Source organism: Pholcus phalangioides, unplaced genomic scaffold (genome assembly GCF_987345545.1).
Source record: "Pholcus phalangioides strain wild (caught in Gottingen) unplaced genomic scaffold, Ppha-v1.0 ptg000172l_1, whole genome shotgun sequence".
NCBI classification, from domain to species: domain Eukaryota; kingdom Metazoa; phylum Arthropoda; class Arachnida; order Araneae; family Pholcidae; genus Pholcus; species Pholcus phalangioides.
The window spans coordinates 2,644,678-2,659,382 of record NW_028301637.1 but is presented as its reverse complement, the minus strand read 5'-3'; the positions used below and the strand labels follow the sequence as shown (position 1 = coordinate 2,659,382).

The following is a 14,705-nucleotide window of genomic DNA, read 5'->3' as shown; positions in this document are numbered from 1 at the left end:
TAACATTCTGACATTAAATTAGAACAAGAGAATGGCGACAAAATTTGAATAGCTCGCAGGCAGCAGAGCCATAACTGGTAGTTTTCCAATTTTAAGTCGCGAACGAAAGCCGATCTCCCCGTTGAAAAGAATCAGCACAGAGAGTAACACACCCTCAACGTCACCAAAACGCAATGAATCATTCAATAATGAAAAAACCAATCCTTATATTCACACGAAAACTGGCTCAAATTGATGAAATTCAACGCAATTGTTGCAATTTTGTTCAGTGTAATTTGCTGAGCAAAAAAAAATGTTTTTTATTTCAGAAACGGCGTTGCAAATGCTCGTTCACTAACGAAATTTCCCTGCATCGGTGCATAATTTGAACCAAAGCAACGCAATAATAACATGAGCGATGCATTTTAATGCTTAAAGAAATGCTTTGCTTCGGTTAGAAAAATGTTTGGATATGCATATCGTGGCTGCGCTCTTATTTCTTGGCTTTCTTCTTCTTGCCTCCCTTTTTGCCTTTCTTCTTCTTCTTATCCTTCTTGCCCTTGCCTGCGGGAACGCCGCGGTACCTCACAATCCAGGACCTATACTTGCGCTGTATCTTGACGGCGGCCCTCCAGCGCAATCTCAGATACAGTTTCCTGCTTGTCTTCTCGTAGTATATCTGCCAGTTCTCTTCCTTTATTTTGTCGACGATGGCTTTCACTTGGACATATTCCAAGGCCAGGTCACGGGCTTTCTCCATTTCGGCTGAGAACTCGCGCCACACGTAGTCGAAGTGGCTCTGCGACAACAAAAATACAAATCAGCATTATTGTATTATATTAATACGACTGCATAATTTAAAACTATGAAATCTTGTGTAAAAACGTCCATATGCACACATTGCCAATTTCTCATTCGAATTTGGAAGATACGTGTGAGCTCTACTCAATATGCAGACACGTAAAGTTCACGAACCTTGAGGATACAGTAGAGCCTGTCAATAATGGACATCATTGGGACCGAAAAAATTTTCCGCTTACGAGAAGTGTTAGCTAACCGGTAGTGAAGCGTCCGTTAAGTAGGTGTCCTCTAACCAGGAGTGTTCGTTAAGGGAGGTTCCGCTGTTCTCCTACATAGCCGATGCGAGGTCGTGTGCGCATAGTGAGGATCTAATTGGTACAGCAGTGATCGTCTGAAGCTGGTTTGCGGATTTTCAACTTCGAGGCGCGAATGAGAGTCTGTCTTCAGTTTGAAAAATCTCTCTGAACAATCAGACAGCACGATACTCACATAACATAAAAATTCCGGCATTAGTCATTTTCACTTCAAAATATGGAAGCTAGATTGCAGCACCAAAAAATCACGGATGGAAAAAAGAGGCCACTGTGGTGGTAGTGGTCATAAAAACAGATTTCCATTGCGAGGACCCGGGTCCAAACTCCACCGGCACCACAGTGGTTGCCGGTTTAAGTTGGTTTTCTGTGATTTCCAACTTCGAGGCATGAATACGCATCGATATCCCCGTTAAAAAGTCTCGTCACAGATAGCAACAGGCTTACAACAGTACAAATATTCAATCATTACACTTCAATCCTCGCAATTAGAAATATAGATGACGGCACTGAAAAATCAGACACTAGATACGCACTCAGACTGTTAGGCACACACACCCCCGCTTCCGGCACAACTCATTCGGTAGTAAATTAACTCCAGTCTATCACCAAGAATTTCTGGCTGTAAGTGGATTTGTACCTCCTATCTCGGAAGCCCCTGCGAATAAAGTTTGGATCGTGACCCATAGGTTGAGAACCCCTGACTTAAATGATTGGAAAAACGGGAAACGAGAGCCAATAATGCGACTTGATACGACGCATTATTGACGACGATCTGTGTACGACGATATACCGATGATAATAATTCTGTTTATGGTAATAATAATGATACCTGCAAGTCCAGCAGTTTCTCGTCATATTTCTCTATCACCCACTCGGTGCTTAATCTCAGGTCTTGAATGTACTGCAAACGGAAATGAGAAACGCATTTGTATTTTTTGGCCGAATCATAACATAATAACAAAAAAATTAATCGATTCGGAATTTAATTCGGAAAGGCGATTCGAACCTTCTGGGCGGCTTCTCGTTCGGGTAATTGTACAGTCTTGGCTTTCTGGGCAATTTCTGCAAGTTCTTGCTGCTCCCTGTAAAGTTCTCGGCAAACTTCTTCGCTACTTGTCCATATTGCGGATATCTTTTTCTTGGCCCTTTCTCTGCAAAAGAAAGATAGAAAATTGAGACATTTACCAGTATTATTGAAAATGTATTCGCATGTCGACAACCTGCAAACTTACTGACATGCCAAGATGTTTACATATCGTCCCCACTAATGTAAGAAGCATGAATGTGCAAATTTTCACTCTTTTTTAATCAGCTTGTTGTATACCTTATTTGGCAATCTTAATTTTGCCTGAAACGCGAATGTGTATCCCTATTGAAAAACACGTCGCAAAACATTTTAGAAAAATAACTTCTATTGAGTAACATGGGTAGAGTAAACATTCAAACGTTCTTTGTTTTGCAGGGGCATTGCACATTCGTATTTCTAGCATAAGGGGAACGATATATGTACATCAACAGAGGCGTATTTACAGAGGGGTTGGGACTTAGCGGACTGTATTTTAGAAATGTGGTAGAATCCCGTTATAACGAACTCCAAGAGACCGGAGAAATCACTTCGTAATAACGGAATTTCGTTATAAAGGAATTCCAGATTTTTACATTGTTCTTCTGTAAACTTATCTGGGGGAATTAGAAAAGTTGTCGTTATAACGAGATTTTTGCTATAACCGTATTCGTTAAAAGGGGGAATCGAATATATGACATCTATATTTGTTATGGGTATATTTTTCTCAGCCACCTCGTTGAGCATTTTACCTGTTGTAGCCACGTATTTGTATTTATAGCCCAGGGCGGCAAATTTAAGGAATGGATGGCACAATGGATGGAAGTAGATACAGGTTCCTCGAACGGGGTGGGAAGACGAACCACCAAGGGTGTGCAGTGAACGGGGGAGTAGAATGTCCACTTCCACTTTTCCTTCTATACCAACAACAGTATTTTTTCACTGAACGTGGGGAGGGGGGGAGGCTTTTATCCACCTATGATGAGTGGTCAAGAAAACTAGTGGAATGGGAGAAGGGCGGCAAAATTTGTGTAGACCACAGGTGGTAAAATATTATTTCTGCTTTTGTGCCTAGAGAAAGAGGACTAGATCAGTGATTGATCTAGAGAGATTGCAAGTACGTGAGCGACCAAAACTGTACGCAAGCATGTGAGCGATCAAAATAGTGACCTAGAGAGTGAGGGACCAAGTGAGTCAGCGACCAAAAGAGTTACTAAGAAATTGTGCAAGCATGTGACTTGGGGACAGAAACGCATTTACAGGCGTGAAGGATAAGCAGGGTGGCAAATTTGTGGGATGAGTATGCAAGAAAATTAGAGTAGAATAGAACAAGGGCGGCAAAATTTGCAGCCCACAGGTGGCGAAACCATAACTCCACCTTTGCCATGAGAACGAGGGACAAGGTCAGTGAGTGACATCGAGAGTTTGCAAGCATATGAGTGGCCAAAACTGTGTGCAAGCATATGAGTGGCCAAAACTGTGTGCAAGCATATGAGTGGCCAAAACTGTGTGCAAGCATATGAGTGGCCAAAACTGTGTGCAAGCATAGACGAGAATGGGAAAAGGGCAGTAAAATTTTTGTAGGCTACACAAAGTGTGGTGGACTTGTATATATATATATATATAGAAAAATGTACACAATGAACATTATGAAAATTTAATTTTTGTCGAAACTCACCAATACCAGCTCCATAGGCAGCTGTAATATGCAATGTAGTGAAAAAACATTGTTAAAATATCAATTTTTTTATATGAAAACAGAAAACAAATTAATTATTTGAACTGGAAAGCAAAAAATATGAACAATTTAAATTTCAAAAAGAAATTTTAAAAAAGAAATCGAAAAATTCAAGAATGAAAAATTCAAAAAAGGAATTCAAAAATGAAAAAGGTCAAAGCCAATGTCTAGGGCTCTCATCGAGGGGGACACCCTGACATTGGCTTAACACAGAACGTTTCTGAGAGCATTTTCTAGCCTTCATAGCCTTTAGAGAAGCTCGATCTTTGTTTGCTTGCTTGCTTGTTTGTTTGTATCAGTATCGCGCAAGGAAATGCTGTCATACTCACCTAAGATACAGAATCTCTCCATCCGCACAGCGCTCTAATCTCTCGATATGGTCTTGGAATTCGGACAGTTGCTTAGCCATCATCTGTTTAAGATTTGAGTAAGTAGTGTAAAAATTAAATTTCGTTGCAAAACTCGATAATGCAATACAAAAGCTATGGGCATGCAAAAAAAATTGCACAAAACACAGTATCTGTATTTCGTATCAAGCTTGCGATGATAAGGTTAGTAAAAGACTTAATTTTCATTATTTTTATTTAATTCCTGTACAAAACATGTTTGCTACAATAAAAACTATTATTTTATCCCAATTTGTGTACTAAAAGGGTTGGGCAAATGAAGGTTCGGGGGGAAAATGGTTTTAGTCTATAAAACAAAATTTTTCAGGAGACGAAACACAAAGTTTTTCTTTAAAAATCTGGTTTAATTACAATGTTGGAAACTTTATTTCAATTTTATATCACAGGTATATGTTACGTAAAACCCAAACTCAACTAACTCATTTTTAAAAAGCAAATAAAAAATGGTTGTATTTATAATTTTTTTCCCCTTGGCTTCACCCTCTCCCCCCCCCCCCCAGAACACATAGTTTGAGCAGAATTCTGAAACCGAACACACACACACAGAGTGCATAAAATTTGAATAATTATGATATTTGATCATGGTAGGACGAATTAAGTTAAAGTAGATAGAAAATTATTAGTGGTTAGGCAGAAAAATATTCAGTGAAAAAAAAAAATTATCCTTAGTCATCTCACTGTCATTTATATATTCCAAGTGTAAGTATACGTCATCGTTCTCGCATCCATCCCTAGAGTTGCTGTAAAAGCTCTTACCACCGTTCCAGTTTCTTTGGTAGTAACACCGGCGATGAAGTTACTGTTAAAAACAAGCAAAAAGGAAGAAAGGACCACAAAAAGAAAAGGACATGCCTATCGAAGAATTGGAAATTTTCTACAAGGTCAATCCCAATCTCTCGTGCGAAGTACAATGACCTGCACGTGATGTAGAACTATCTGCATGAAGGCATATGATCGGAGTTGTCGGAAGTGAGCATTTTTTCTGGTACGTAAGCTTTAAAAAATCTGTTCAAGCTTCAAACATTTCTTGTTTACGTTCAATCACTACGAAAGGAGATTGTTTTACGCGACCGCTTCTTCCATTCATTCCTCTGGAGTCTCACCATAGGAAGTTTGTGTGGGGCACAACACAAATATATATTCAGTGATACTTTGAAACACGAACTAACCTCAAATTCAATAAACACGAAGCACGGACGCAAAACAAATCGCATCAGTGAAGCAAAACAAATACACTCTCAAATATCGCTTTCTGCGCATGCGCATATGTTGGATTCGTTTTTCCATCTGCACACTGTGACTAAAAAATCATTGCTCTCCCCTTATGCCATATCTTCCTTCCTTGGTTACAGCGGACTGAAAGCATTTTTGCCTCTGATGTTTTAGGTGGTTTAAAGAGACGGTACTGAGCTATATACAGACCGCAAAAACATTAATTTCGATTTTTTTTGTGGACTGAAACCGTTTTCCCCCAAACCGACCCTTCACATGAAAACGGAGCAGTTGTTATAATTTTTGTATGAGTGTGGAGAACCTTTGTGAAGGGGGTAGAGCCAACACCATCTATAGCAGAAAGCCTCCGCGCGAACCTCGTGATGTCATTGAAGAAGGCAATTTCACTCTTATAGTCATTGGATATACTGCAAAGAAGGTAAAGATATCGCTTGCATCGGCCTGCTATGTCCAATGACTACAGGTGAAATGGACTTCTTCAGTGACGTCCAAGCTTCGCGTGGAGGCCTTCTGCTATAGATGGTGTTGGTAGAGATATAACGAAGGCAACCACCTACTGCAGAATGGAATCACGTGATATGTACTGGCAATATCGTCCACAACAGGCGACCGGTAGTTTTTTATTTTTCATCTGCGGAATGTTTGCGAGTAAAGAAGAGCAAGGTGGTGGGTGTTATTAGTTTTTTAGTGACAGAAAGAGTTTGAGTTCGCGAAATGCATCGACGAACAAAGAAGCAGTGTACGGTGCATAGGGGTCATTCAAGTATTACGTCAGCATCGATGGAGGGAGAGGGTTTCCGATTTTCTAACTTTTGATGACGGGGGGAGGGGGGCCTTGGATGATGCTTACGTCATCAACCCCCCTTTATGAAGATATGAAATATTCTTAATGGCATCTCATTCGGTGCGCCAAAAACGGAAAACCTTTCGATTGTTATTGGGCAGCTGAACTGACATTCTCCATATTGATAAGTCCCCTACAGAGCCCCTTTAGTTATCTCTAAATATTTGGCGGATCCAAGTGATCTGGAAATGTGTCCGGGCCACTTAAGTGCTCTGGAACTGTGTCACGCATCACTCAAGTGATCCGTAATTATGCCGTGGAAGTAATCCGTAATTATGCCGTGGAAGTAATCCGTAATTGTGCCGCGGGTAACTTGAGTGATGTAGAACCGCAATGGGGGCCGCTTAAGGGCTCTAAAACTGTGCCACATGTCACTCAATGAATCTATAAATGTGCCACGGATCGCTTAAGTGTTCTGGAACCGTGCCGCAGGTCACCCAAGTGAACTGTGAATGTGCCACAGACCTACTTGTGGGATCTGAAAATGCGTCACTGGCCGCTTAAATTCTCTGGAATTGAGCAATGGGTCACTTAAGAATCTGTAAATGTGCCACTTTTAGTTACCTTTACAAAATTAGGTTTGGGGGCAGGCTGCCCTCCAAACATAATTTTGTAGATAACCCCCCTTGCCATATTTGGTCAGTGAGTCAATGGTTTACCATATATGGATTGGAGGGTGTGTCACAATGAATTTCAAAGGAAATTTTGAGTTCTTAGCCTTAGAATTAACAGAAATTGATTATAATAACATATAAAGGTATTTTCTTTGGAAATTTGTGTTTTAATATTTTTTGCATGAAAAAATAAAATTTTGATCGTCGTGCCCCATTCCCCGCGTTCGTCTCTGATCCTGCCAATATGCGTTAGGATTCAGGGGGCAGAGCTGATGAAGAAATTTTGCTGACGGGGGGGGGGGGGGGGTGTCAGAGTTTTGATGACTTTCGCTGACAGGGTGGGGGGGGGGGTCGAAAATAGCTAAAAAATTTCTGATGTAAAACTTGAAGGGTCCCTTTGCTCACACACTTGATTTTTAATTAAGGTCTAAAATATATGAATCTAATTTATTCTAAGGGCTTTTTTTTTAACAACTGGCTGTTGCGAAGATATATTTTGGAAAGAAAATTCAACTGCCCCTGCGGGGAATTGAACCCACGTCCTTTCACTTTCCGGGTGAACGCCCTAGACCACTAGACTACAGAGGCACCGCATCTCTCAATCTTTCCTTGGAGCTCGTGTACACTGAATAAACCTTCGTATGGTAGCGGAGAGTGATGTCATCCTTGTATAATTTATTCTACTAAATTTTATATTAAAAAAACTTTACATAAAATAGAAAATTTACATAAAACTTTCAATGTCCAAACCTGATTTTCTTCGGCATCTTTGATTGCTGGTAGCTCTCTTTGCAATTGCGAAATTAGAGCGGTGTTTTTCGGCGAAACGTTGGCGCATTTTTCCAGGAATCTCTGTTCGTGGTACCACTGTTCTGCTGTTTGGGACAAAATTTCCAAAACGATGGACGAGAAAGCCTCGAGAACTTCAAGAAAATCTGAAATTTGACCACAAAAAAAAAAGGAAAAAGAAATGGATTCATTACATGAGATTGACAGAAGCACAAGTCCTTGATACCATTTCTTCAAGCGCTCCGATAGAGTCAAGTTTTATAAAGTGTTATCGAATTGAAGAGTGATAAGAGCTTCAAAAAATAATAATAATAATAATAAATAAATAATAATTGGTTGTCAAAGTGAACATTGCGAATCCTATAAGCGTTGCGAATCTATGCCAAGGGCTTCGTGGCGAGCTGTCATATCTCATATTGATATGTATGTCTGTTTTGTTAGAATATTCTATGGAGCTGCGGACAAACGTTGACCGGAACGAGAGTATCGGTGGCGACAAAAACTTCAGAACCACTGCTCTGAACCACCGTTTGCTTCCCCTAACCCTCCCCCCCCCCGTCAATCTAGCGTAAATCTTGCAATCGGTGACCAAGGGAAATCAATCAACACCGATTTTTCGTCATCTCATACGATAATCAAGGTCCCACCATCACTTTAACGTACATGCAATTCGTAAAAATTCCTCTGAGGAATGTGTAACACGCCGGAACTCGCGCTTCGTGAAATTATCAGCATGACTAATCCGCCATCTTTGAGCAGTGTGGCAGTATTTTGTTGCTACAGCCAATCACTTTTCCCTCTTCCACTTTTTCTTCAGCAATTTCCAAGACATCATTCGGAGCGTCAAACCTCTCCTTTGCTCAAAGATGAACGACGACTCCGCTCTTTTTCACAGATACCTTAGCTGGAACTTGCTTTTTGAGTGTATATGGTGGCCCTAACGTGTTTATGATGTCAGAGTTGTGCGTGTTTAGTGTTCTAGTGTGCTGCCATTTTCTTCCATATTTTAAGATGAAAATAGTAAGCGACTGAATTATCGTGTTACGTAACTATAGTGTTGAAGGTCCGCCTGCTCTCTAGATACTTTCAAATGGAAGACTAGTTCACATTTGCCTCTCGAAGTTGGAAAACAGATCAAAACCAACTTAAGCCCACCACTGCCCTGCCACCGAAGTTCGAACCAGGATTCTCACGATCGAGTCCACACGACCGCACAGTGGCGATCAGGAGGACTACTGCTGATTGAGTTTCTTCTAGGTCACACATGTACTTCTATCGCTCACATCAATGTCTTATATCACACAATCAATCAGTAGCGTCGGAGCCGGTGTGCTTGAATACCCACTGTATTTTTAGCATAGGACTGGGCACCTCCTAGAATTAATTAAAAAATCAACACCACACAAATCTTGAGCCTAGCAGTCACAAGTGTGTACTTCCATACATGAAAATTCAGCCATTAACCATCTTCACTTTAGAATATGGAAGTTAGATAGCAGCTTCAACAGAACATGAAAGAAGCACGATTCTGACAACATGAATACGTCAGGGTCACACATACATTCAGAACACACGTTCCGGCATGTACCGATTCTTCTGAAATTCTGCACAGGAATGTGTACGAGGTGCATGTACGGTCAAGTATTGGTAGTAGTCACTCTACAGAAGCTCCGCATCCAATCTTTTCGTCAAGGAAATGGGAAGTAGCTTACTGGAATTTGTACCGTTGTAGGCCTGTCGCTCTCTGTCACGAGACTTGGTAACGAATAGATTGGCACGCATTCCCAACTTCGAGGTGCGAATGCGAACCCCGATCACCCCGTTGAAAAATCTCGGCACAGAGGACAACAGGCTTAAACGTTAAGGCATTCAATCATTTCATTTCACTCTCAATTTAAAATATAGATGGAAACACTGAAAAATCGAACAACATTAGATACGCACTCACATACTTACACTTCTAGCACAATTCACTCGGTAGAAAATTGCCCATGGTGATAGGACCGGAGATATGCTCGGTTTGAAAGCCTGCTGGAATAATATCCCTATAGCCCAGACCCCCCTTCCAGCCATTTTAGCCTCGGATGTCGAGTTGATAGAACTTGGTGGATTGATTCTTTCCACTCCCCCAAAACTCACTTTGCAAAGCACATACACAGGCTTACGAAACAATGTGAGATCCCTGCTTCCAATCGTTCAATTCTTATTTCCTCATGAGTAAGTGAAACATTTTTCGAGGGCTTCATAATTATGGGGGGGGGGGGGGGGTAACCCAAAATTTAAAGAGCATTTACTGACCAACCTAATGTCTTTGAACTTAGCCGCAAACGTGTCCCCTGCTTTGCCTCAGGCCTTCATCGTAAGGAGGACTCTCGTCACCTTTTCCTCTCATCAATCAAATATTATGAATAAATGCATCGAGCGCTTAACCAAAATACCTTTAACAGTATCTTCCAACCGTATTTCTTCCGGAATATCTTGGTCCCTGCCCTGGATGGCATCTGCGAGTAGATACAGCAAACGATTCGACGCTTCTTGATGGGCAACGGTGTAGTCTTCTGATGTTGCTCTCGCGAATCGTTGAAGTTTATCATAGACAACTAGGGCATCTTCCAAACTCTTCGACTTGGGCGAGTCCGAACATTTCAGTGAATCCAACGCGATTATCAACTTGGTTACCTTGAGAGTAGAGTCAGTAACGTTGATAATTTTCCCACCTCTGGGATCGAGTTTGATCGTCTCTGGACCTTTCTCCTCCCCCTCCTCCTCCATTCGTATCGAGACGTGGTGTCTAAGGCTGTAAAGAAGAAATATGGGCTCATATAGAGTGTTCGTCGAAATAAAAAGACGAGAACTCGATCTGTTCCCTCGATTCGAGTCAATCTGTACGACTTTGACCTTTGCTCACTGAAATCATTGTCAAGTGATTTGTTTTTATAGTTGTATTCTAACAATTAGAAAAATTATTTGCATTTGGATGAAGTTAATTCCATCACAGTTCATTTGCATTTAAAGTTGACAAGAAATTAGAACAATTACACAGTAAGTTTCCCACTTGTCGCATGAAAATATTTATGTTTATTTACTTTTTTATCAAATTTTTGAGGGGGCGGTAGCCCACGTCGATAAGATACTCGCCTAAAGTACCAAAGGATGTTTAGAGGTGTCGTGAGTTCGATATCCGGTTTTTCCTTGTCAGAAAGTTTCCTGACACCGGGATACAACAGAAATGGTGAGATGACCACAGAAAAAGATTGCTTCGGCGTGGGGGGGGGGGGATGATTAGCGCACCAATCTCTCGGTGAGTATAAAAAAAGGCTGCAGTTCGGAATCGGCGGTAAATTGTAGGTCCCCGTCTATTAGCCATATATGTATCTCTTCGTTGATACAGAGCGGCAGGTCATGTTCTGGTGAGGAGGCCTAATTATCTCCCGTGTGCAGAAAATGAGTGTGGTGCGATAAAAATGATCAAATTTTTGTAATGTGTTGCGTTTTGGATGATCGTATATGACCTATATTATACATCCTCGTATTTTATGGTGCTCCACCTTTAAGACAACCGTGCTGAATTTTTGACAAAGCTTACTTCAATCCGCAATAATTACAGTACAGTAGACTCTCGATCAGGGGCGTCGAAAGTGTTTCGAAACTGTGGGTGCTCGTCTTCAGTTTTATGTCGGGACTTTTAATTTCTGAATCGATTCTGGGGGATGCTTGAACTCATGCCACAAATTATCGTGGGTGCTAGAGCACTCACTGCACCCCCGGCTCCGACACCACTGCTCTCCGTAACCCAAACATGTGCTGGTCCGGCCCGTCCAGCAATCCGGCGTTTTAGGCGGATTTTTTTCGAGCCCATACAAGAGGAAAACATATCATTAAATGTCTGTGTGTAGAAGTTATGAGCATTTTCAATTAGCTTTAAGCGCGGATCCAGAGGATGGCGATGAGGGCTGTCACCCCTCCCAAGATCCGAAAATATGTAATATGGGGGTAAATTTGTCTGTCCCGTAAAATACTGGATGATCCAATGCATCCACATTAATAAATTGCTTCTCCAACATATCGTTCTGGATCCGCGTGCCTCTGCTCCATTCACAACTCAAGAACTGAAGGTAATGGCTAGGATTTAAGCTGCAAGAAATATCGCCTTTTCTTTACGCGTCTTAGGTTTGAGCTCCTGGGACCATATACACACCACCACACACACACACACACCACCTTATGTATAAGGGGTCATTCAAGTATTACCTCAGCATCAAGAAAAAGGGGAAGGGGTTTCGGATTTTTCGGTTTTTTGATGACAAAAGGGAGGGGGGTTTGAAGGTTGCTTACATCATCAACCACCCTTTTTTGAAAATATGAAATATTCTAAGCTGCTGACGAAATTTTGCTGACGGGGGGAGGGGGGGGGGGGTCAGTGTTTCGCTGACTAGGGGTCAAAAATGGCAGAAAATCTGCTTACGTAATACTTGAATGGCTCCTATAAGAGACTTCTAGATTTAGAGTGCCTGGAAATACCACGTTATCTGTAGGGGCCAAAAGCTACTACTAGGAAAAGGTGGAAAACAGCTTTGAGCTTTTGAGCCTTAAAAATCCCTTGATAAAACACAGAAAGAGGTTCTGGAAGGTTTTTTCTGAAAGGTGGGTGAAATAAAAAGCCTCGTTAAAAATTTCAGACCTTGAAGTAGGGTTTTCCAGTTTCGAAAACTGAGAAAGGAGGACGGTTGCGCTCGCATCCTTGACGACGTCACTTTGCCCAATTTTCTCAAAAAACGACACCACTATACTGACAAAAAAAAACCACCATTACAATAATTTTTCCCAACTAAAAAAAGCAAAAAAAACCAAAAAAAACAACAACATATAACTATCCGTCTCCCCATCGCTTATAAATAATTGTTCACAGAGTCTGGCCAGTTTTATTATTTTGCCTGGAGCAAGGGTGCTGAGAGGTTTTTCCTCTTCCCTCAGAAAGTTTTTTCCCATTTGATAATGTTCCTTTTTTTCCAGATGCAATTTCGCCATAGGAATCAGCACTGATTGTTGCTTGCACCCTATTTTCTGTATTTCTGAATGAAAGAGGTAACAACTCCCCCCCCCCCCCAACTTTACACAGACAGTTTAGTACACGACATTAATTGTTTAGCTACTGGTCAGCAATGACATTTTTAACATTGATGTTGTGATTTTGTTCTTCTAGAGCTGTATTTTTTTTTACTCGCGGGCCATTCGTTCACGACTCCTGCTAAACATGCACGAAAAAAAAAGATTGCACTGGGATCCCTGCTGTCACTTATCAAACAAAAACAGAACAATTTGTTATTCTCGAATGAAACCGTTATGCCCCATAAGTTCAGGACGTATGGTCACGACGCTGGACATCATATCCCAGACCCACTGAGCTGTAAGTAAACCTTTCCTTATAGCTAGGGTGACCATACGTCCCGTATTTCCCGGGACAGTCCCGCTATTTCCTGTTTTTTTGGCCGTCCCGACTTTTTGGCAAAAGTGTCCCGGTTTTTCCCGTATTTTACACGAAGCCTACTTGAATTTTTATTCTTTATTGAAGTCAAAGATTGACATTATTTTTCAACTCATAAATTATTTTACGATAATTACAACTATATATGAGAATATTAATCTCCCACATTTTCCTTGGTGAACGTTTTTTTTTTTCGTGGAATACATTTTGATCCACTGCAATTTGCAGTAATGCATCATTTCCTGCTATTGTGATTTTCCCGTAATTTCAGCAATATTTGGCAACTTTGTTTGATTTTGGCGTCGTGTTTGGTGATAATTGGCGATGTCCCGCATTTTCCCGTATTTGGAATCCCAATGTCCCGTATTTCTTTCAAAGAAATATGGTCAGCCTACTTATAGCTCAGTGCCGCCTGGACCGCGGGCCATGCGTTCACAAGACTCCTGCTAAACATGCACGAAAAAAAAAAGGTTGCACTGGGACCACTGCTGTCACCTATCAAACAAAAACAGAACAATTTATTATCTTCGGATGAAGCCATTATATTCCATAAGTTCAGGACGTATGGTCACGATGCCGAGTTGATTCTGTAGATTCCAGACCAAAGCGGCTCCAGATATACACAGCTTTGCCCCAGACACTGAGCTATAAGTAAACTTACGGCCGTATTCACCACTCACGGTCCTGAAACGCGGATCAGTTGAAACCCGTTTCAGTTTTAGAACGAATTTGGCATTCACCAGTGAGTCTCGAGTGCGTATCAAGTGAAACTCGGTTCAGTTGGCGAGTATTTGGCGTATATTAGCTTGGCGAGAGTAGATCCGACGCTGATTGGATGAAGGGTTTTTGATCTTCTAATGAAGTAGAAAACTCAACGGTCGGATTCTTGTGTTTACGTTTTTCAACAATTTTTTTCCCCATAAGCAAAATATGGTTTTATCCCCTTTTTAATGGAAATTCCAGCTACGGTTTTCTTTCCTACTTCCGCTATATCTGTAATGATGGTTTTTCATTTCGCTACGGAATTGCTAATATTCTCAGATTAGATAAATTATATATCGCACGTACAATCAGCTTATGCGCTTTTCATTGCTTTGAAGAAAAAAAAATGTATCAGCACATACAAATTTTATTAATCGTGAATGAAATGAAGGAAAAAAGGACGGTCGCAATTGTGTAAAATTTATATTTTAAAAAATACTAATAAATTTGGAAATTTTTCAAAAAATAATGAAATAAATAATGAAAAAGTACAAAATTCAGTGAATTTGATTTCCAAAAATTTTTTTTATGCTAATAGTAATTAGCACTAGTGCTAATAGTAATTCTTGTGATGCACATTGAACATTAATAGCTATATTTCCTATTAGCCAAATAAGTTAATATCTGAGACTGATTTTTTGTAATTTGTTGAAACTTGTATGATAGTTGCATGCAA

At 40.7% G+C, this 14,705-nt stretch overlaps 1 protein-coding gene and 1 non-coding gene across 2 annotated transcripts; both read right to left on the bottom strand.

The window, feature by feature from the left end:
• Positions 1-250: 250 nt before the first annotated feature.
• On the bottom strand, positions 251-11,048 carry LOC149063371 (uncharacterized). Its single transcript, XM_089255875.1, has 6 exons — positions 10,221-11,048; positions 7,744-7,928; positions 4,225-4,307; positions 2,101-2,245; positions 1,924-1,995; positions 251-778 (listed from the first exon to the last, which is right to left on the bottom strand). Exons 1-6 carry the CDS (start codon positions 10,552-10,554, stop codon positions 473-475), a joined length of 1,125 nt encoding a protein of 374 aa, XP_089112001.1. The 5' UTR covers positions 10,555-11,048; the 3' UTR covers positions 251-472.
• Positions 7,508-7,581, bottom strand: TRNAS-GGA (transfer RNA serine (anticodon GGA)). The gene has a single exon. It is a non-coding gene; the product is annotated as a tRNA-Ser (tRNA).
• Positions 11,049-14,705: the final 3,657 nt, after the last annotated feature.